Genomic DNA, 20,723 nt, shown 5'->3' on the forward strand with positions numbered 1-20,723 from the left:
TCGGTCCCCAGCTCCGGAAAAGAAAAAAAAAAAAAGAAAAAAAAAAAAAAAAAGGAAATAACTTAATTTTTTTTTTTTTTGGTTCTTTTTAAATAACTTAATTTTTTTTTTTTTTTTGGTTCTTTTTTTCGGAGCTGGGGACCGAACCCAGGGCCTTGCGCTTCCTAGGTAAGCGCTCTACCACTAATATTTTTTGTTTAAATTTATGCATATGATTGTTTTGCCTTCATGTATTTATGTATCTGCCTGGTGCCTGAGGAGGTTGGAAGAGGGGGCATCAGAGCTCCTGGAACTGGAGTTTCATACAGATAGCTGTAAACAAGTAAACAAGTGTTGGGAACCAAACCTGGGTCCTCAGAGCAACAAGTGTTAACTGCAAACGCACCCCTACATTTCTCTGTCAGGCAGGTTTCACATATTCTAGGCTAGCCTTATGATCACTATGTAGTTGAGGATGACTTTGAACTTCTGGCCCTCACTGCCCTCTCCTGAATGCAGAGGTTATAGGCTTAATCATCATGCTGTTTTTTTTTTTTTTTTTTTTAATCTTTTTTTTTTTTTCGGAGCTGGGGACCGAACCCAGGGCCTTGCGTTTGCTAGGCAAGCGCTCCACCACTGAGCTAAAAATCCCCAACCCCCATCATGCTGTTTTTAAGCCTTGTTGGGGCTCAAAGTTCTGCCCTTATGTGTTCAAAGCAAACCTCTCCCAAACATAGAAACGTTGCCACTGAGGGAGGGGAAAATTTTAAGCCGAGTGAGCCCAGCAACCAAACTGCTTTTCAGGATGAGGGTCAGAGCAAAAATAATTAAGTCAGCCTTCTCCGGGTCTAAAAACGGCTTTCTTTGTTCAGCGTTGGTATGGTGAGGGGCTTCTTAAGCAGGAAGATGGCTGCAAACTCTTGGCCAGCCTAGCATACATAGACCTGTCTCAAAAACCAGACAGCATGAAAAGAAGCAACTATGGACAATTAAGAACACAGCTGGGAAAGGCTAGGGGTTTCCCCTGAGCTACTCCATCAGCCGTCATTCATGGACTCCGACATAGGACACCGAGTCAGACACAGACTACCAGAAGTCCAAGCACACAATCACCCGGGTTCCACCCAATTAAGCAACCAAGACACCAAAAGCCTTGAATCACTGCAGAGCAAGTTGTCGGTGTTGCTTGCCACGTCCCGGGGCGGGGAAAGGTGGGGAAGTGAGCGCTTGGCGACTCGGTGGGCGGGGCATCCCAGGAAGGGGTCAAGGGTCAGAAGGCGGAGGCGTGCCCAAGATGGCGGCCTCCATGTGCGACGTGTTCTCCTTCTGCGTGGGCGTGGCGGGCGGTGCCCGGGGCTCCGTGGAAGTCCGTTTTGTGAGCAGCGCCAAGGTGAGGCCGGGTTGGACCCCTCCCGGAGAGCCATTCTGGAGTCCGGGCCCCTCGGCGCTGGTCTGGTTCCTGCTTGGGCCCGGGGTGCAGGGTCAGTCCTCGTGGCATGACTCGTGGCAATATCGCGCGGGGAAATTCCAGCCTGGGACCCTGCATGCGCACTCTTCCTGGAGTAACCCGGTTCACGGGTGGCCGTGCTGCCGGTGTCCTGGGTGGAGTTGAGGCTCTGGGAGGTCCTGGGGTTGAGGGATATCCTGGGCCAGATTAAAGCCATCCTTGGCTAGGCTGGGGCTTAGCTACTATTCTGGAGATAGTGGGTGGGGAGTACTTAGCCGAGGGAACTGAGGTATAAAGCATCCTGGGCCCCCAGCGACCCTTCTGACTAAGGTATGGGTGGAGACATGGACCAGAATCTACACACCGAGCACTCATCCTGAAGGATTTTAAGCAAGAGAATGACATGATTTCATGATTTGTATTGTGGTTCTTTTTGTTGCTGCTGTTGTGTTTTTTGTTTTGTTTTTGTTTTGAGACAGGGTCTCATTATGTAACTCTGACTGCCCTGGAACTCACTATGTAAACCAGGCTGGCCCTGCTTCACTAGTGTTGAGATTAAAGACTTGTGCCAGTATGCTTGGCTCTATTAATCGTGTTTTATTCCCTGTAGAGTAGAAAATGCACATAAGTAAAGATAAAAATCACTGCAAATTGTACTCGAGGCTGGACTTGAACTCACCTTGTGTTGGGTTACCGGCCTTGTGACTGAAACACCACACCCACCCATCCTCCCCACCCCCACAGTTTCTTTTAATACATGTTTTCAGTACATCTTTAGTATCAGTGATCCCATTTCTACTTGGTTAAAGAGTTGGCCGATAGAATTTTAGGGTGGGGGGCACACTTCATTCAACCAAATCCTTATTTATAGCTTTTTTTTTTTTTTTTAAGATTTATTATATATGAGTACACTGTAGCTGTCTTCAGACACATCAGAAGAGGGCATCAGATCTCATTATAGATGGCTCTGAGCCACCATGTGGTTGCTGGGACTTGAACTCAGGACCTCTGGAAGAGTAACCAGGGCTCTTAACCACTGAGCCATCTCTCCAGCCCTATTTATGGCTCCATATCTTGTCTGTCCTGAGAGCAAAGGTCTTGCTGCTGGGATTTCAGTGCAGACAAACTTTGTTTCTCTCCAGCACTGTTTTTCCCTCTATGCCTTTGCCAGTTGATATGTGCAGAATGGTATGGTTTTGTCTTCATTTGCATTCCTCAGGGTAAAAGTCAGGTCGAACAATAATAATGTGCAAGTCCTTGGGCCAAGATGTTAGCTCTGAGATCATTTGCATCTCTGTACCTGCCTAGGTTTCTATCCTAAGTTCTCTTGTCTTTGTGTTCCATAGGCGTTGGGAGGGAGTGCTCCTGTCATCTGTGGGTGGGAAGTCAGCTTCCTGTTTCCTTAGTGTCCTTAGCTGCTCACATCCCCATTACCACCCAGAGCAGGTCCTTCTCGGGTCCCACAGTTTGAAGTATCTCAGATCAGAAATCCTTTCATCTTACATCACCCTTTTGTAATCCTCCCCTAACTTGGTCTCATTTTTTCACTCCACCAGTCTCCTTGCCCAGTTCTTTCCTAGACTTCTCTTAAGACCCCAGCTAGTGCCTAGGCTTTGTGGCCCTGGCCTGTATTCCAGCAACTCAGAAGACTGAGGCAAGGGGACTCTTGTGAGTTCCAGGCCAGCCTGGGGAACAGAGTAAAATCATGTCTAAAAAACAAACTCCAGGGCTGGAGAGATGGCTCAGTGGTTAAGAGCACTAACTGCTCTTCCAGAGGTCCTGAGTTCAATTCCCAGCAACCACATGGTGGCTCACAACCATCTGTAATGGGATCTGACGCCCTCTTCTGGTGTGTCTGTGGACAGCTCGGTGTATTCATATACATAAAATAAATAAATAAATCTTTAAAAAAAACAAAAAACAAAAACAAACTCTAGCTGGTCACATCCTCTGCCTATCCCTACTATTCTGCTGGGGAGAACCACCTTCCTGTGGACTCATAGCTTATGGAGGGCTCTGGCAGCTGCAGTCATCTGTTGTGATTGATTTGTAAGTTTCTTTCCTTTTGTGCTGTCTTCCTGGGGTTACCGTAGAACACTCATGTCTGCTTAGAGTGAAATGAGAATCCCTTATCCTTTGAATGTTTTAGAGAACTATCTCCTAAAGCATGATGAGAGGGGACTTCTGCTTCTGTGGATGTTAGGAGGAATGACTTTTAGATCTCGGTGAACTGTTATGCCAGGGACCAATCAGTGGAGAATGAAACCTAACGAGGTCTAGTCGGTGCCAATTGGAATGGTATACTGCTGTACACCGGATAAAGCCTAGCATTGTGCACTAATTTGGGCTTGCTTCCTTTAAAATCATTTTGATAATTGTATTTGTCCAAACAGTTATTTAATGGAACCTCAAGCACTTTAAAGTATTGTTTACTTGTGTGTATGATATGTGTGTGTCTCTGGACATGGATGCGTATGTGCCACATCATACATGTAGAGCTCAGAAGATAATGCTCAGTAGCTGGTTCTCTTGTTTTCAGTGTGAGATCTGAAGATGGAGCGCAGGTTGTCAGACTTGACGCACAGAGCATTTCACCCACTGAGCTATCGGATGGCCTTGTAAAGACTGTTGACTGTACTGTCTGGGCTAAGAGTTGTATAATTCTCTCTTAAAGTTTGTCTTCCCTTCCTTGATCTCACCCTTCTCTTGTCCTCCTGATGTAGAAGCCATTATATCAGCAGTTCTCAACCTGTGGGTTGTGACCTTTTGGGGGTTGAATGACCTTTTCACAGGGGTCACCTAAGACCATGGGAAAACCCAGATACTTACTTTGCAATATAACAGTAGCAAAATTACAGTTAAGCAGTAGCAACAAAAATAATTTTATGGGGGTTGGGAATTTAGCTCAGTGGTAGAGCGCTTGCCTAGCAAGTGCAAGGCCCTGGGTTCGGTCCCCAGCTCTGAAAAAAAGAAAAGAAAAAAAATAATTTTATGGCTGGGTCCCCACAACGTAAGGAACTGTATTAAGCTCACGGCATTAGGAAGATTGAGAACCACTGCATTATGTAGCTCGGGTTAGCCTTGAACTTAAGGTAGTCCTCTTGTCTTAGCTTCCTGGATTCTGAGAAACAGGTATGAGCCACAGTGCCTAACCTTGCATGCTTCTTGATCTTATGCATTGGGGACATTTTCTTTATTTTTCATACTTTTGTATATTTGAGGAATGAGTAGAATGTTGTTTCTGAGGGGGCTAGAACTCCTGACTTTCCTTCCTCCTAGATGCTGGAGTTTCTGACACCAACCACCATTCCTCTGGCTCTCTGCTTTAGTGCCTAAATCTTTTCTGCATTTGGTCTTCCAGGACCTAAGGGAGGGGAACTCTATAGTTCTCCTCCCTGTCCCATACCCACCTCCACTCCCAGGGTTTCTCTGTGTAGCCTGAGCTGTCCTGGAACTTAGCCTCAACCTCAGAGGTCTGCTTACTTCTGTATTCTAGAGGACGAAACACATTTGAAGTCAGCCTGGACGCACACTTCTAGAGCTGGATAGTGGCACACACCTGTTATCCCTGCCCAGGAAGAGCTATTGTAAGTTCAGAGACAGACTGGGTTATGTAGGGAGACACTGTCCAGAAAGGAAAGAAGCTTTCTGGGTTATGTATAGGCTGAGGTGGCAAAGGCCCATCTGCACCCAGTGCCTGCTGAAGGGAAATGGGAAGCTGCTGTGGTAACAGCAGTGATGGGGCATTTTCTCTGCCACTCTGATGGCAGCTCTTTTTTGGAAGCATTTGCTAAAGCAGTGTCAGCAGAACCATTAGCTGCCTAGGCTCTTGTCTGCCAGGCTAGGTTTGTTCTGTTTTATTGTTATTGTTATTGATTTATTTGTGTATGCATTTATTTATTTTTGAGACAGTTTCCTGGATTATGCTCTGTAGACCCTAGGCAGGCCTTGAACTCAGAGATCTGCCTGCCTTTACCTCCCTAGTGCTAGAATCACCACTGCCTAGCTCAGGGTAGGCTTCTTTTTTTTTTTTTAAAGATTTATTTATTTATTTCATGTATATGAGTACACTGTTGCTGTCTTCAGACACATTGGAAGAGGGCATTGGATCCTATTACAGATGGTTGTGAGCCATCATGTGGTTGCTGGGAATTGAATTCATGACCTCTGGGCAGTCAGTGCTCTTAACCACTGAGCCATCTCTCCAGCCCCAGGCTAGGCTTCTTAATCTTTAGTGTGCGAAGGGATCACTGGTATCTTCTTAAAATGCAAATTTCTGTCCTGGGAGATGGCTCATGAGGGAAAAATGCTTGCCATACAAGCCTGACAGCTTGAGCTTATTGCCTGGATCCCATAGTGGAAAAAGAGAGCGGATTGCTAAAGGTTGTCATCTGATTGCTCCACAGCACCCACACTCGTGCATGCATATCACACACACACACACACACACACACACACACACACACACACACACGAGTGCACATTCTGATTTAGCAGGTCTGGGCATATACTCATATATAATAAATCTTTAAAAGAAAAAGGGGGCCTTTTAAATACTGGGTGGTGAAGAGGTAGAGTTCACAAGGGTGCTCACTTGCACTATATTACCACACCTTGGAAACTGCCTGGCAGAATTATTTCAATACCCACTTCTCCAATGGGAAACAGTTGGCTAGGAGGTTCCCAGGAGATGTCAGGAGCTGGTTCTAGGACTAGTTCAGTGCTTTATGCATCCTTTGAACACTGCAAGAAAGAGGTCAGTTCTCCCCCAAACTAGGCTGCTTTCTGTTGGGATATAGGATGTCTCTGAAACCCTGAACAGCAGCACAAGGTCTCATGGGGAATTGAGGATAGTGCCATCCTAGTAGTCACTGCTGGTGTAGGAGGCCCCAGCGTCACTAGGAACCGTGGCTTTGCCCTGGCCATTCTAGATTGTCTGGGTGTTCCGATGGCTGCTGAGGTAGCTCCCTCCTTGGCCAGGTATTGTGGGCTGAGAGAGGAGCAGATGGCAGCCTCCCGTGAGCTCTTGGAGATTTGTCTTTGTCCCACATGGGTTTGGTGCCAGTGGTTTGGGGGCTTTGGGTCACCTAGAACTGTAGTTAGAAGTGTGTGTAAGCTGGGGTTGGGGATTTAGCTCAGGCCCTGGGTTCGGTCCCCAGCTCCGAAAAAAAGAAAAGGAAAAAAAAAAAAGAAGTGTGTGTAAGCTGCCTGTTGTCAATGCTGAGAAACAGTGTGTCTTGTAGAAGAGCAGTAAACATCCTAAATTCTCTTTAGCCCTGTTCTTAGTTATATCGTGTGCGTGCGTGCGTGCGTGCGTGCGTGCGTGCGTGTGTGTGTGTGCGCGCGCGCGCGTGCACGTGCATGCCCTCTGTGTATGTAGATATGCATACCTGTGTATGTGAACATAGGCTAGTAGAGGGCATTGGGTTTCCTCTTCATTACACTCCACCTATTCCCCTGAGGTAGGGTCTCTTCCTGAATCTGGGGCTCATGGCTTAGCTTCACTGAAAGCTAGCAGGCCCCAGTGATCTTCCTGTTTCTGCCCTCTTTGGACCTGGGGTTTCAGGCATTTGTAGAGACATCTGGATTATTATATGGGTATTGGGATCCAAATTCTGGTCCTCATGATTATAAAACAAACACACTTAACTACTGACCCATCCTTCAAGCCTGTTTTCTTTTAAACAATGTCTTAGGTAGCCCAGGCTCCAGCAGGTTTGGAGCAATGTCTTACCCTGTCTGTTCTTTGCCCTGTTAGGGAAAGGGACTGTTTGCCACACAGCTGATTCGGAAGGGAGAGACCATCTTCATCGAAAGACCGCTAGTAGCTTCACAGTTTCTCTGGAATGCACTTTATCGGTACCGGGGTGAGTACATCTTGCCTACTTCAGGCAGCTCCTGAAATGTCCATTTTGTGCATGGAACAGAGCCTCACACATCTCCTGGCTGACCTTCTGGGTGTTGGAAGGAAATGCTGTCTTTCCTTGGAGAATAGGACCTGAGAACCACATCTCTGGCTACCTTTGTGTTTGGGGCTGTGTAGCTGCGACGGGAGGTGCCTCCAAAATGCTTCTTGGGAACAACTCTCTATTGGACATCATGCTGAAGAGCTGTGTACCTTAGACATCCCGACTGAAACATTGTGCATAACCCATGCTCAGTGCAGACAGTTAGGTGCCAGAGCGAGATGCCCTTAACTTTGCCAGCTTTTTCCTATTTTTCTTAAGCTAGAGAGAAACAGAAAGCAGCACCAGTCTGAGGCAGGAAACCCTACAGACTGAGTCTGAAGGGGAAGCAGTGGGATCAGTAGCTAGACTTTCTTGAAAGAGGGACTTACTGTGTCTTGCTTCCCTGCAGCCTGTGACCACTGTCTTCGGGCACTGGAGAAGGCAGAGGAGAATGCCCAGAGGCTGACTGGGAAACCAGGCCAGGTTCTACCACACCCAGAGCTATGCAGTGTGCGCAAGGACCTCCACCAGAACTGCCCCCGCTGCCAGGTGAGCACCCCTGGGGAACGCACAGGAAAGGAGGCAGGCCAAGGAGGCTTTAGTTAAGTCTTTACTGGTGAGCCAGAGTCTGAACTGAACTAGTCTGTCCTCAAGGCTCACAGTGTAGTGTGTGATTGTGAAAGGACCCAGTAACAGTTCGGCTGCTTTGCTGCCCGTGTCCATTGTTCAGAATGGTTATGGTGGGCCTTAGGGTTTCCATTGCTGTGAAGAGGCACCATGACCACACAACTCTTTTAAACGAAACGTTTAATTGGCGCTGGATTACAGTTTGATAGATTTAGTCCATTATCATGGCAGGAAGCATGGTAGTGTGTAGGCAGACATGGCACTGGAGGAGCTGAGAGGTCTACATCTTGGTCTACAAGCAGCAGGAGACTGTCCCACACTGGGCGTTGCTTGAGCATATATGACCTCAAAGCCCACCCCCAAAAGTGACACACTTCTTCTAACATGGCCACACCTCCTAATAGTGCCTCTCCCTATGGCCAAGCATTCAAACACATGAGTCTGTGAGGGCCATTCTTATCAAACCATCACAGTGGGACATACTTTTTTCTTGGGAGTTTGTAGGCAGCTGAAAAGCTCTCTTCCCTTCATGTAGTATAACAAACTTAGGGTAGGTGCATGCTCCTAGAACACTCTATTTATCTTCACTGAGCTCTTGCTCCAGGGCTGTTATGGAAAGAATGCAGTTAGATGAGGAGAGGGCCCCAGGTCCTGTGTGCTAGCCTCCACTCCACCTAACAGGTGACGTACTGCAGTGCAGAGTGTCGGCTGGCAGCTGCAGAGCAGTACCACCAGATCCTGTGCCCAGGCCCATCCCAGGATGACCCCCGGCACCCCCTCAATAAGCTGCAGGAGGCATGGAGGTAAGTCTTCCTCTCCTTACCCTTCCCTCCATTCCCGCCTCAGCTCAGCAGCTGTGGGGAGCTCTGGTGAGTTATATCCATAAGTCGTGTTCTCTCTTGTTAGGCTTAAACAGAAGGCACAGTTTCAGCCTTGAATGTAAACAGCCACCCTACCATTGTCAGTACTTTGCACACTCCAGAGTCCACCAGACCCTAAGGGATTGCCTAAGTCCAGCCTTTGATAACTGATGGAAGGCAGGAAGTGTCCCTGTAGCCTTCATACTGGCCCTGCCTGGCTCTGCCCTTAGAGGGGGAACTCCTAGGTCACACGTTTTTCTCCTTCCCTAGGAGTGTTCACTATCCTCCTGAGACTGCGAGTATAATGCTGATGGCCCGGATGGTAGCCACAGTGAAGCAGGTGAGCAGAGAAGCTGGCCCTAGTCAGTCCTGGGTCTCACTCAGCTACCTGACCTCGCTTGGATGCTCTAGCTTCTGGGTTTCCTGAAGGACAGCTGCCTGCTCTGCAGAACCTCCAGAGCATGCTAACCAGAAACCAGGCTATGGCCCTGGTTTTGCCTGCCTTGGTTTTCTGTGAGATTTCTGTCTTATGTAGCAGCATTTCCTGAATTTGATCAATAGGTGTCACTATCCCAGGATAGTGTCTCTCACACAGAGTGAGCGGTCTTGTGGACCCTCTGTCTTCACTCTTCTCCTCGTGCCCTTCTGTTTTCAGGGTGTTTTGAGTTGGCAAGCCCTGTCCCAGCTAGGAAATGTGTGGGCAGAGTGGGGAAGGAGACCTGGGCCCAAACTCTTGGGTGGTGGTCATATCCTGAGGGAAGGGACTTGAGACTCATAATCTCTCTGTTCCACATGGACACGTATATTTGCTGTGCAGGCCAAGGACAAGGACCACTGGGTCAGGCTCTTCTCCCATTTCTGCAGCAAGACAGCCAATGAGGAGGAGGAAATTGTCCACAAACTCCTGGGGGACAAATTCAAGGTTCGTTTCCTCCCATGACCCCTTTCCCCCCACCCCTCAAGTAGCCTGGAGTTGTATGGCTACCTGTAGAGGACAAACTCCACCTTTGGTCTCTTCTCGGCTACAGTGGGGGTTAAAACCTGGTCCTAAAAGTCCCTTCAGAGAATGTGCCTTCCTAGTGCCATTTACCTTTGTGACCTAAGATAGACCTAAAATTGGAAGTACCCCAGTGCTCATCATTCCATGGGAAGGCAAGACTCTGAGGAAGGCAGAAGCAGGTACATCAGGTTTTCTGGAGAGTGGAGGGCTGGGGGTTCACAGATCAGAGTTATGTGAAATTCATGTGGTCAGAATGAGACACTAAGGACCTCAGCCTTCCTTTGGAACTGCCCAAGTGGGGAGGCTGCCGGAGGTAGAGAATGCTCGAGGGAGGGATGTAGAGGGTAGGAATGCAGCTGTGGGAAAGATGTATCCCTCAGGGTAAGTGTTGCTGTACTGGATCTAGAAGAAAGAGGGGGGAAGCCAAGCTGGTCAGAGGCCAAGCAAGTCTCAGGGACACTCTAAGGGAGGGTGAGGAGAGGTGTTCTCAGCCACACTGCCTCAGCCTGGCTAGAGTAAGTACTGGAAACAGCTAAAAGGTTGGAGTGTGCACCTTCACTTGGAGCCTGCAGACTTTAGAGATAAGTACTTTCCCCCGGGAAAGCCCAGGCCACACAGTTGGTCCTTTCCCTTCTAGTACCTGATTTTCCCACTTACCTGGTGCTAAGGGGAAGTTTCCATCCAGGGCTGCAGTGTCCCTCTGTTTCCCCTAAACCAGGGCCAGCTGGAACTTCTGCGTAGGCTCTTCACAGAGGCCCTTTATGAGGAGACCCTCAGTCAGGTAAGTGTGGGAAGGCCCACAAGGCCTTTTTTCCTGGTGCTCTAGGCCTGGAGTTGAAGTGAGGACAACTCTTAGTGTGGTCGGATTAGGAAAAGCAGCATTAGACTCACCTTTCTCTCCCTACAGTGGTTCACACCAGATGGATTCCGGTCTCTCTTTGCCCTTGTTGGGACCAACGGTCAAGGGATTGGAACCAGGTTAGGAGAGAATGTTCTAGACCTATTAGGTAATCCCCTAATTCAGGGGTTCAGATAGAAGATTAATGGAGGAAGGTAGTCACAGATTCCCTCAAGATGGTGGGATTGGGTGTTGCCATTACCTGGATGGGAGGAGTGAGGCAGAGGAAACTCTTCTGCCTGGGCTTAATGTGCCTAGACATGGAGAGCTCTGTGACCTGGGTTGTTTCCATCCATGGCTGCTTAGTTCCCTCAGTCAGTGGGTACATGCCTGTGATGCACTGGAGCTGAAGCCTCAGGAACGGGAACAGCTAGACACCTTCATTGACCAGTTGTACAAGGACATCGAGGCAGGTTGGTGAGATGGGACTGTGGCTTCCCCTACCCTTAGAGCTTTCCTAGTTAGATAGTGGACATGTTCTTGCCAGGAGCTCTAAGCTTATAAGGGATAGGGAATCTCTATGTGCCCATGGGAAGCCTCAGATCTGTCCACAGGACTTGGAGGGGAGAAGTGGTCCTGAGACCCATTCAGAGGCTCCATGGTGGGGGAAGGGAGAGTGCCAGATAAATAGGTAGTGGTATAGACCGAAGAACAAGGCTTCTTGGGAAGCAAATTTAGGTAAAATGGTAGAGCCTAGCTATCTAATTTGGAGGATTGGCAGGAGAGTAGAGCTGATGTCTATTCTCGTGAGTTTAATTTCCTTTTCTAGTGTATCTGCACATTACTTTCTTACAGCAACCGGAGAGTTCCTTAACTGTGAGGGATCCGGCCTCTTCGTGCTTCAAAGCTGCTGTGAGTCTTGGACTGGGGAGGAATGGGCCTACATGCTTCTTTCCTACCAGGCCATCTTTCCCAGTTTGCGCCTTCTAGGCTGACCAGGGCAAGTCTAGAAGTGGGGTTAGGTCTGTCTGTCTTTGGAGATTTTCTTGGAAATTATCGCTTTATCAGTTTCTTCCTTCCTCTCCTTCCTTCCCTTCCCTTCCCCCCTTTCCCCTTTCCCCCTTCCTTCCTTCCCCCCCCCCCCCCCCAGCTGGGGACCAAACCCAGGGCCTTGCGCTTCCTAGGCAAGCGCTCTACCACTGAGCTAAATCCCCAACCCCCTTCCTTTCTTTATTTCTTTCTGGTTCACTCCTTCACTTTTTTGTGGTGTTTCCAGGATGCCCAGCCTCCTGCCTGTGTTTAATAGATGTTTGCAGTGGGCCACATCCACCTACAGGGGAGGCACAGAGTCCTCCTTCTTGCAAAGGGGGGGAAGCATAGGCATTGCACCACCACTGCCCTATGGAGTGTGGTCAGGAATCACTTAAGAGCCTGAGGCTTGTAGGATCTTGGGGGAGGGGGTTGGGCTGGAAGTCCTTAGCACCTTCTGGGAAGGCCAAGGCCACCTCCAATCAAGACTTTTCTAGATCCCAGCCTTCCACTTCCTGCTTTTCCCACTACTAACTTCTCCCAGGTTGTGTGGTCAGGGATCCACGTCCACAGACAGAAATAAATGGTTTGTTGTAGGCGAGTCCTCAGAGCCCATGCCTCCCTCAATGAGGTAATGGGACATATGAGAACAATGGTCAGTCTGGGGTGTGTGTGCAACCCATAGTGACACAAGGCACACTGTACTCCCACTGTGGTCTTCAGGAAAGAACACTGGGTAGGGAGAAAGGAAATGGGGCCTTAGACCTGCCCTTCCCTGCAGTGTTCAACCATAATAAAAATAACCCACAGCTTTGTTGAATTAAGGCTTTTTTTTTTTTTTTTTAAGAGACATAGGAGCTGGAGAGATGGCTCAGTAGTTGAGAGCATTGGTTCTCTTCCAGAAGACACGGGTTTGGTTCCCCACATGGCAACTCACAAGTGGCTATAACTCCCAAGATCTGACACCTTCACACAAACATACATGCAGGCAAAACACCAATGCACATCTAAGTAAATAAACAAATAGTTTTGAAACAGGATCTCCTGTAGTCCAGGTTGACCTTGAACTTGCTGTGTAGCCAAGGATGACTTTTGGACTCCTGATCCCTGGCTCCCCTTCCTAAATGCTGACACTATTATACCATGCCCAGCATGTTTTGTTTTGTTTTGAGACAAGGGTCTTGAGTCCTGACTAGACTGGAACTCACTGTGTGGTCCAGTTGGAACTCAAACTCATAGCAAATCTTATCAGGCTCAAGGAGTAGAGATTACTTGTGTGAACAACTATGCTTGGCTTGAGAATATTAGTTTGGGGGGTTGGGGATTTAGCTCAGTGGTATGGCGCTTGCCTAGCAAGCGCAAGGCCCTGGGTTCGGTCCCCAGCTCCGAAAAAAAAAGAAAAAAGAAAAAAAAAAAAGAGAATATTAGTTTGGTATATGTGTGTGTGTGTATTTTTTTGAGACAAGGTCTCACTATGTAGCCTGCAGGGCCTAAAACTTGCTATGTAGATCCCCTTGCACCACCTCCTGAGTACTGATTAAAGGCCAGTGTCACCATGCGTGACTGTTTTGTTTTTAACATTTATTTATTTACACACATAGGCTGTGGTGTGCACGTGGAGGTCAGAGTCAGTTCTTTCTACTGAGTCAGTTGTAGGGATTACTCAGGCTGTCGGGCTTGAAGTATCTGCTGAGCCATCTACCTGCCTGTAGAATTACCAGTTTTAAAGCTGATTCTTTAAAGCTGGGGATTTAGCTCAGTGGTAGAGCGCTTACCTAGGAAGCGCAAGGCCCTGGGTTCGCAAGGCCCTGGGTTCGGTCCCCAGCTCCGAAAAAAAGAACCAAAAAAAAAAAAAAAAAGCTGATTCTTATGGTGGGTATCATGATGCACTTAGGAGTCAGAGGCAAGTGTCACAAGTTTAAGGATAGCCTGAGGTACATAGCAAGACCCAGATTCAAAACTAGGGGCTGAGTGTAGACCAGTTATGGAATGCTTGCTTAGCATGTGCAAGGTCTTGGGTTATACACACTCTTTACTTGTTACCTGTCTATTGTGACCTAGGCAACCACAGCTGTGTCCCCAATGCGGAGACCTCCTTCCCAGAAAACAACTTCCTTTTACACGTCACTGCCCTGGAGGATATTGAGCCAGGCGAGGTGAGAGGGCTGGGCAGCAGGGTGGGCAGAGGGCTTGCAGCTTCTCCTTCCGAAGCAGCAGGAACTAGCTGGAGCCCTTTGTTGGGCTGGTGATGAGTCACCACAGGCCTGAGCCTTTTGGCCATAAGTGTGCTCTAACCCCTCCCAGCAATTAAGCTACCTCAGAGAGTCTCAGATTGAGGTGGAGCTATGTGCCCAGTCCCTAACCCCAGCTACCTTTCTGATTTCTTTGTGGCTTGGGCCACAGGAGCTAGTGTGGATTGGCAGTGCTGGTTGGTGACCATAGCCTGACAGTTTCTCCTACACAAGTTAACAGGTTAACCAAGATTAAACTCTGATCCCATCTACAGACCTTGGCTACTAGCAGGTTTTCCCCAGGGCTTGAAGCAACCTCCATCCAGGTCTGTTGTCTTAGACCTGGATGGGAGGCTTGCCAGCTTGGAGGATGGGATGGAACAGTGCTGAAAGACACTGGAGGCCTAGCTCTCAGGCAGGGAACAGTGGTCAACAATAGAGAATAAGGCAGTTGTTGGGGAAGCTCTTCCTTTCTGGTGGAGGGCATAGGCAATCAGATCCTCCTCTACCCTACAGGAAATCTGTATCAGCTACTTAGACTGCTGTCAGCGGGAGCGCAGCCGCCATAGCCGCCACAAGATCCTCAGGTGCCAAATGGGGACATGGTTGGGCTCTGAGCTCTTCTGCCCCAGCAACTATCTGACTTGTCACCCCTCTACTTTGAAGGGAGAACTACTTGTTCGTCTGTTCCTGTCCCAAATGCCTGGCAGAGGCTGATGACCCTAACGTGACCTCAGAAGAGGAGGAAGAGGAAGATGAGGAGGAAGGAGAGCCAGAAGATGCAGAACTAGGGGATGAGATGACTGATGTCTGACGTCACCTTGCCTGGAAGGGGCCCTGCCCAGACCCTGCTGGAAAGGGGGCCTGTCCTCCACAAATGTGGATGGAAGGACCATCCCCTCCCCCTTGCACCCACTGCCTGCTTTCTCCCTTCTAGCATTCTGCTGGAGGGTAGGATAAAGGCTGGACCTGAGCCCCCTCACCAGACCTCATGCCCTGAGCACTGCTGCTGAGCTGCATCGGCCCTGTGCCATCACCAAGCCTTCCAGAACTGGCCTCCCCTGCCATGCTCCAGTGTAGCTGTGAGACTGAATCAAGTCTCAGGCCTCATAGTGTTCTTCCTCTGGGCCCCTCAGCCCATACTCAACTCATGCATCCACCAGAGGCTTGGCGCCTGTTGACAGGCTATTAATTTGAGGGTGGCAACAAAATGGCCAATCTTGAGAGCAGATTGGTTTCCTTGCCAGAAAGAGGTGATATGAAGCCTTACCTCTCTCTTCCTTACTGCTCACTTACCACAGCTGCTGCTGAAGTAATGGCCCGCCACTTGCCAGCAACAGGCAGGAACAAGGGAGTAGGCCTTAGAACAACACTGCAAAAGACTCTGCCAGGGGCGCTGGGCTGTTCCCACTGGACAGTGGGGAGGTGGAGATTAACCTGTTGGCCAAACTCCAGAATTGCTATGCCTGTGTTCTGCCTCTGAGGCTCAGGCAAGGGGCTAGCTCCATAATGTGTGGACGATGCCTGTCTTTATCAGGACAGAGACCACCATCCTTTCTCAGACTAACAATATGGCAGATGACAGACTGCTCCATAATTTAGGATACCCAGTCTTGCCTGAGACCAGCTGCAGTGGTCCAGCAAGGGTCCTTTACAATCTCCAAAGAGGAGCACCAGTCTTCCAGAAACCTGACAGGCTGGGCAGGACACTTGAAGAGGAGCCAGGGCTTTGTTGCCTCCTCGCCACAGATGACCATCTCACTCTTGGGTGGGCACTGTGGGAATTACAGCAACCACTCCCTGTTTGTTCAGAGAGGCCCGCACATAGCTCTGCTAGGAGCTTCCAGGGAGGACCAGTGCCTATGCCTCAGGCCCTTTTCAAGGTAGAGCCAGATGGAGCATGCCTGACTGGTCCCCTTACCTATTGGGCACACTCCTTCACAACAGCCAGCACCCCTTTCCCTCTGGTCTCAATAAAATGTGAGTGGTGATCTGCCTCTAACAGTGCCTTGTGGGGCGTGGGCTGGGTGGGCCACTCTGGGCCTGCAGTAGTCAAGGAGGGGGATGCAAAGGCACAAGTTAGGCCACTGGGTGGCAGTAGAATGCTCCCACTTCCTCAGCAGTGCTCATACTGTCACCACGCTGGTGTAAATGTCCCTAAAGTCAGAACAAGAGTCTCAGAGGTTTGGTTTCAATTACTGACTTTAGGCCCTAAGAGTCTTCCTCCGGAGGGCTGGACTACAACTGGCATCTGATGTGCTCATCCTAATGGGTCTTGAGAAGCCAAGGTTGTATTTGAGCTTCCCCTAAAATCAGCAGAATATGGGACTAAATAAATGAGCTCCTCCCGCACCCATGCATTCTTAGTTAGGACACAGGCACAAATCTGATGAGCTTTATTTGGCTTTATTGCTGAAAGTAGGTGCTAATTTATTAGTCCCCAAAGACCACTTCTTTAAGCCACTTCAGCAACAGCTACAAGGCTCCCTGTGACAAGGCCTGGCTTCTGGAAGCTGGAACAGGCGTTATGTGTCAGGGCCACCTGCCTTCAGCACTTTTTCCAAATTCTAGCCAGAAGCCCCTTGAAGCATGAGATGTCCTTGTAGGCCCTAGGGAAGGGACAGTCAGGAATATGGGCTCCTTGTCCTCTCCCTGGCTCCACTTGTCCTCAGTATCTATCTCCAAACTCCATATAGCAGAATCTTGGGTTTCCTCTTCCCGAGAGTCACTTGTCGCTGGAACCTGGGGTCAGCTTTTCTACCAGAAAGTCCATGGAGGTTGCAGCAGCTCAAAGGTAGGAATGCTGGTGACATTGACTGGGATAGAGATGATAGCCCATGGTAGCCCATGCTGTTCCAGAGAGCGTCGGATCATGTAGCTGGGAGGGCATGAAGAGCAGTAGCGATGGTCACTTTCTCAGCACCTAACACGGCCCTCTGCCCCAGTTATTCTGGGAGTTCCAGAACCTCAGAACGTTTTTGCCCTCTGACTGGGATATTCAGGACAGGGCCTGTGAGAGGGCACTGGTGTTTGACCCCCACCAAGTCACGATACCCAGTGTAGTGTTGCCAGCCTGAAGCAGAGTCCTCACCCATCTCGGCCGAGCAGGAAGAGGGCAGGAATATCAGCTGTGCGTTGGGTACTATCCTGGATCATCTCCACATAGAAGCTGTCATTGTCAACGGCATTGTCCGAGATGATCACAGCCCGCCCACCATGCTCCTGTACCACCCTGGTCTTAGAGAGGAAGGAGCAGCCCCTGGAAGAGGTGATGAGACCAAAGGAAAGGCAGGTGCTAGCTGCCCTCCCTCACATCCTCTCGGGGAGGATGGAAGGACCATAGAAAACTGTACTGAGGGTCACTCGGTACACAGCTGAAAGCAGACCATTCTTAAAGTCAACATTTCAAAGTACCAAGAGCTGTGCGGAATCTGCCTTTCCCATGCCTGCCCACTCCTTACCCCCTTTCCACCAGAGCGATCTGGTCCTGGATGAAGAAGCCGTTGCTGAGTTCCCCGCAGGCCTCTGGAGGTTCAGCAGGGACGAGGTGAATCTGTTCATACCGTGTGTGCTGAAAAATGTTCAGACATTTGGACAAATAAGAATGTAGGAAAACACTTTCTGGAATGGACTAACAATCCCATCTGACTGGTGCTTCATAAGGAGCAAAGGAAGAAAACGCAGTGTTTCTCTGAGGCTGAGCACCTAAGCACTTTAATCTGATTTTCACAAAGTCCAGTCTGATTACTCGACCTGCCTTTCTGTGACAGGGCAATTGGTTATAACCCAGGGACAGAGGGAAGTAGATAGAACTGACAGGACGCTGGCACCCTTGGTTTTTCAGGTAGTTTCCACCAATAAAGGCAGTCCCTCCCTGGTTTGTATATATGCAGCAGCTCCTGGAGGGCACGACTGGATTCTACTTCTTGCCCTGTCCCAGCATAAAAGTGGGATGATGCCACTTTTATGGGTGCCACCATGGCTAAATGATGGCAGGGAGGTGACTGAAGGTCAGAGATCTGAGCATCTTTGAACTTACAAATATGCCACCAAAGTCCTTGGCAGGTGTGGCAGTGAAGATGTACCGAATGTCCCCAGGACTCAGCACTTGGAAGTACAAGTAGTCATGGATGCGTAAGCCTAAGGAAAAGAGTGTAGGTGAAGGCCTCTCGAGCAGGCGGATTCAGGTTTGGATTACGGTTTTCTCTATGTCTTCAACTGGGTGGGCTATGGTCTGGGTCCAGACTGTGGCATCAGCTGATTTGATCCTCAGGGAGCGTGACTTTATTTTTAATTTTAACTTAAAAAAAAAAAAAAAAAAAAACCAGAGTCTCACTGTGTAGCCCTGACTGGCCTCAGACTCAGAACTCCACTTGTCTTTGATACCACCCCACCCACCCACACACACCCTTGGTGCTGGAATTAAAGGTGCGTGCGTCGTACCCAGGGATCTTTTTTAAAATGGCCTGCCTCATACTGCCCAGGCTGGCTTTGTACTAGTTGTTTCCTTGATGGGCCTTGAATCCTTCCTCCTGACTCCACCCCAAACATCGCAGTGCCCAGCTGGAGATCTGGTTTCTTCAGGAAAGGGCAGACTGGATGCAGATTTGTGTTTGCTGCTGCTCCTGCCACAGTAAGTGAGCCACAAAGACCCAGAGCTCTTGGGTTAACATTCACCCCTTCTCTGAAGAAGCCCTAACTTAGAAGTTGGCTCTGGTCTCACTAACATCTCCTAGATTAGTCACTGTCATCTCTTGTCCCCACTGTTCCACCTTAACTTGTCTTGTTTCCATGTCTTCTTTTTCAGATGGGGTTTTGCTATGTGGCCCAGGCTAATTTTCAACATTTTGGGCTCAAGCAATCCTCCTGCCTCAGCTTCTCATCTGCCTTCATTCTTTTTGTAATTTTTTAAAATTAGTCAATCTTTTTTTTTAATTTATTTATTTTACGTATATAAGACACTATAGCTGTCTTCAGACACACCAGAAGAGGGCATCAGTTCCCATTACAGATGGTTGTGAGCAACCATGTGGTTGTGGGAATTGAACTCAGGACCTCTGGAAAAGCAATCAGTGTTCTTAACCACTGAGCCATCTCTCCAGCCCCTCTTTTTGTATTTTTAATTTAAATTTTATTTTATGTATATGTATGCTTTGGCTGCATGCATGTTTATGTACAATGTGTGTGTCTGGTACATGCAGAGTCTAGAAGAGGATATCAACTCCCCAGAACTGGAGGGACAGACAGTTGTGAGCTGGACCCTCTGGAAGAACAACTAGTATTCCTAACTGCTGAGCGTCTCTCCAGCTTTCTGCCTGTTCTTGCTCCTTAAAGTCCACCTGCCACCCACCCCACTGCAAGAGCAGTGTCCCCTTCACTGACTAAAGTGTATGCTACAACTGTTGGCTGAGGTGTAGAAAGCCCTGTCTGACTTGACTCCTATACCCACCCACTCCAATCTTATCTCCTCTTTCTCATGTTCAAGTTGTACTGGCTTTCCAGTGTCTTTATCTTTTTTGGGTCTTCCTAAACGTTTACCTGTCATTTCTCAGAAAGATGCTGCCTTGTCCCTTCCTACACCCATTCAAAATATACTTTCTTCCAGCTAATACTTCCTCTGTAATTATGGTGGACCCCTAACATTCCATATCTGATTCTTTCATTAGAGCAATGATTCTAAGTATGTGGCTTTACACGGCGATGCCTCCCTACTGCCTAAGGTACAGTGGCTGCTCAGTAAGGGCTACTGAACAAAGAACTCTGCCGAGCTCTGTTGTCCTGAACAAGAGAACGACCACAACAACCAGAGCTTTGCTAGGATATAGGAACTTTTCTCAGCATTGAAGTTAAATGTTTTCCTGGGGTTTGAGTCCCTGGATTCCTTAAACCCAGAATGGCAAGTGAATGTTGATAGATGAAAGTTCAGGTCTGTTGTCAATCCAATTACCATGCTATCACTGTGTGTGCTGTGGCCAGAACTGTTCCTGGCTATAGCTGTTTCTATGTTCCAAATCACAGCTCAGAGAGAGCTAAGGGGACTTGCAGTTTTTGTCCTGAGTGTAGGTACACCTCATCAGATGGATGCACCCCCCAGGAAACCTTCTGGATTAACATAGGCAACCCTTTTCACAAGCACACACTTGTCTGGCATTTGATGTGCTTATCTAATAAGCTTCGATTATATGCATATGTTCACTTAACGCGTAGGTGTGTACATTTATGTTCGAGTTGTGTAAGTGGGTGCCTGTACGTGTGAGCCCATGTGTGTGTTCCTGCCTATATGAACACTCTCGTTCTCTGTTCTGGATCTCTAGCTGTCACCAGGATCGCCCTCAGTGGGAGGAAATCTGAAGGATCTTGCTTCGACGGGGAGGGAGGGTTGTCAGGTTGTGCCTAGTCACAGACCCAGGAACCAGCATCCACCCGCTATAGCCGCCTGGCCCCTGGATTTGTACGGCCCAAACTCACAGGGTCCCCAAGGTGACCCGTGGCCCCCGGCCCGAGCAGCGTGCATGCTGGATGCCCGCCCCGCCCGTCCGTCGCCGCTCACCGTGGGCCGCGACGCACGTGGGCAGCCAAAGCACGAGACAGCACCAGCCCGCGGCACCACGGCTCATCTCCAGGGCCGGTCCCGCCGCCGCCGTCCCGCCGCGATCTCTCGCCGGACTTTAGCCTGACAGCTGCCACGGCCTCCCCGAGGCCCGCTCTCCGCGCCGGTTGGAGCGCGGAACGGAGGCCGGCGGCTGATTGGCCTCCACGTCTGT

The 20,723-nt window shown here is 49.1% G+C and overlaps 2 protein-coding genes across 4 annotated transcripts; one reads left to right on the top strand and one right to left on the bottom strand.

The window, feature by feature from the left end:
* The first annotated feature begins 1,253 nt into the window (after nucleotides 1–1,253).
* Nucleotides 1,254–15,950, top strand: Smyd5 (SMYD family member 5). Of its 2 annotated transcripts, none has more exon segments than NM_001107870.1 (13): nucleotides 1,254–1,369; nucleotides 7,185–7,293; nucleotides 7,784–7,923; nucleotides 8,683–8,804; nucleotides 9,132–9,201; nucleotides 9,679–9,783; nucleotides 10,580–10,642; nucleotides 10,769–10,839; nucleotides 11,066–11,172; nucleotides 11,555–11,611; nucleotides 13,790–13,884; nucleotides 14,476–14,546; nucleotides 14,626–15,691. In NM_001107870.1, coding segments are annotated over 13 exon segments (1,254 nt in total). In that variant the 5' UTR covers nucleotides 1,254–1,273; the 3' UTR covers nucleotides 14,774–15,691.
* A 389-nt stretch (nucleotides 15,951–16,339) lies between these two features.
* Nucleotides 16,340–20,708, bottom strand: Pradc1 (protease-associated domain containing 1). 2 transcript variants are annotated; one of them, NM_001431907.1, is given in 5 exon segments: nucleotides 16,340–16,837; nucleotides 17,051–17,218; nucleotides 17,421–17,530; nucleotides 17,999–18,099; nucleotides 20,510–20,708. In NM_001431907.1, coding segments are annotated over 5 exon segments (567 nt in total). In that variant the 5' UTR covers nucleotides 20,577–20,708; the 3' UTR covers nucleotides 16,340–16,716.
* Between the last annotated feature and the right edge of the window lie 15 nt (nucleotides 20,709–20,723).

Source organism: Rattus norvegicus, chromosome 4 (genome assembly GCF_021556685.1).
Source record: "Rattus norvegicus strain SHRSP/BbbUtx chromosome 4, alternate assembly SHRSP_T2T, whole genome shotgun sequence".
Taxonomy (NCBI): domain Eukaryota; kingdom Metazoa; phylum Chordata; class Mammalia; order Rodentia; family Muridae; genus Rattus; species Rattus norvegicus.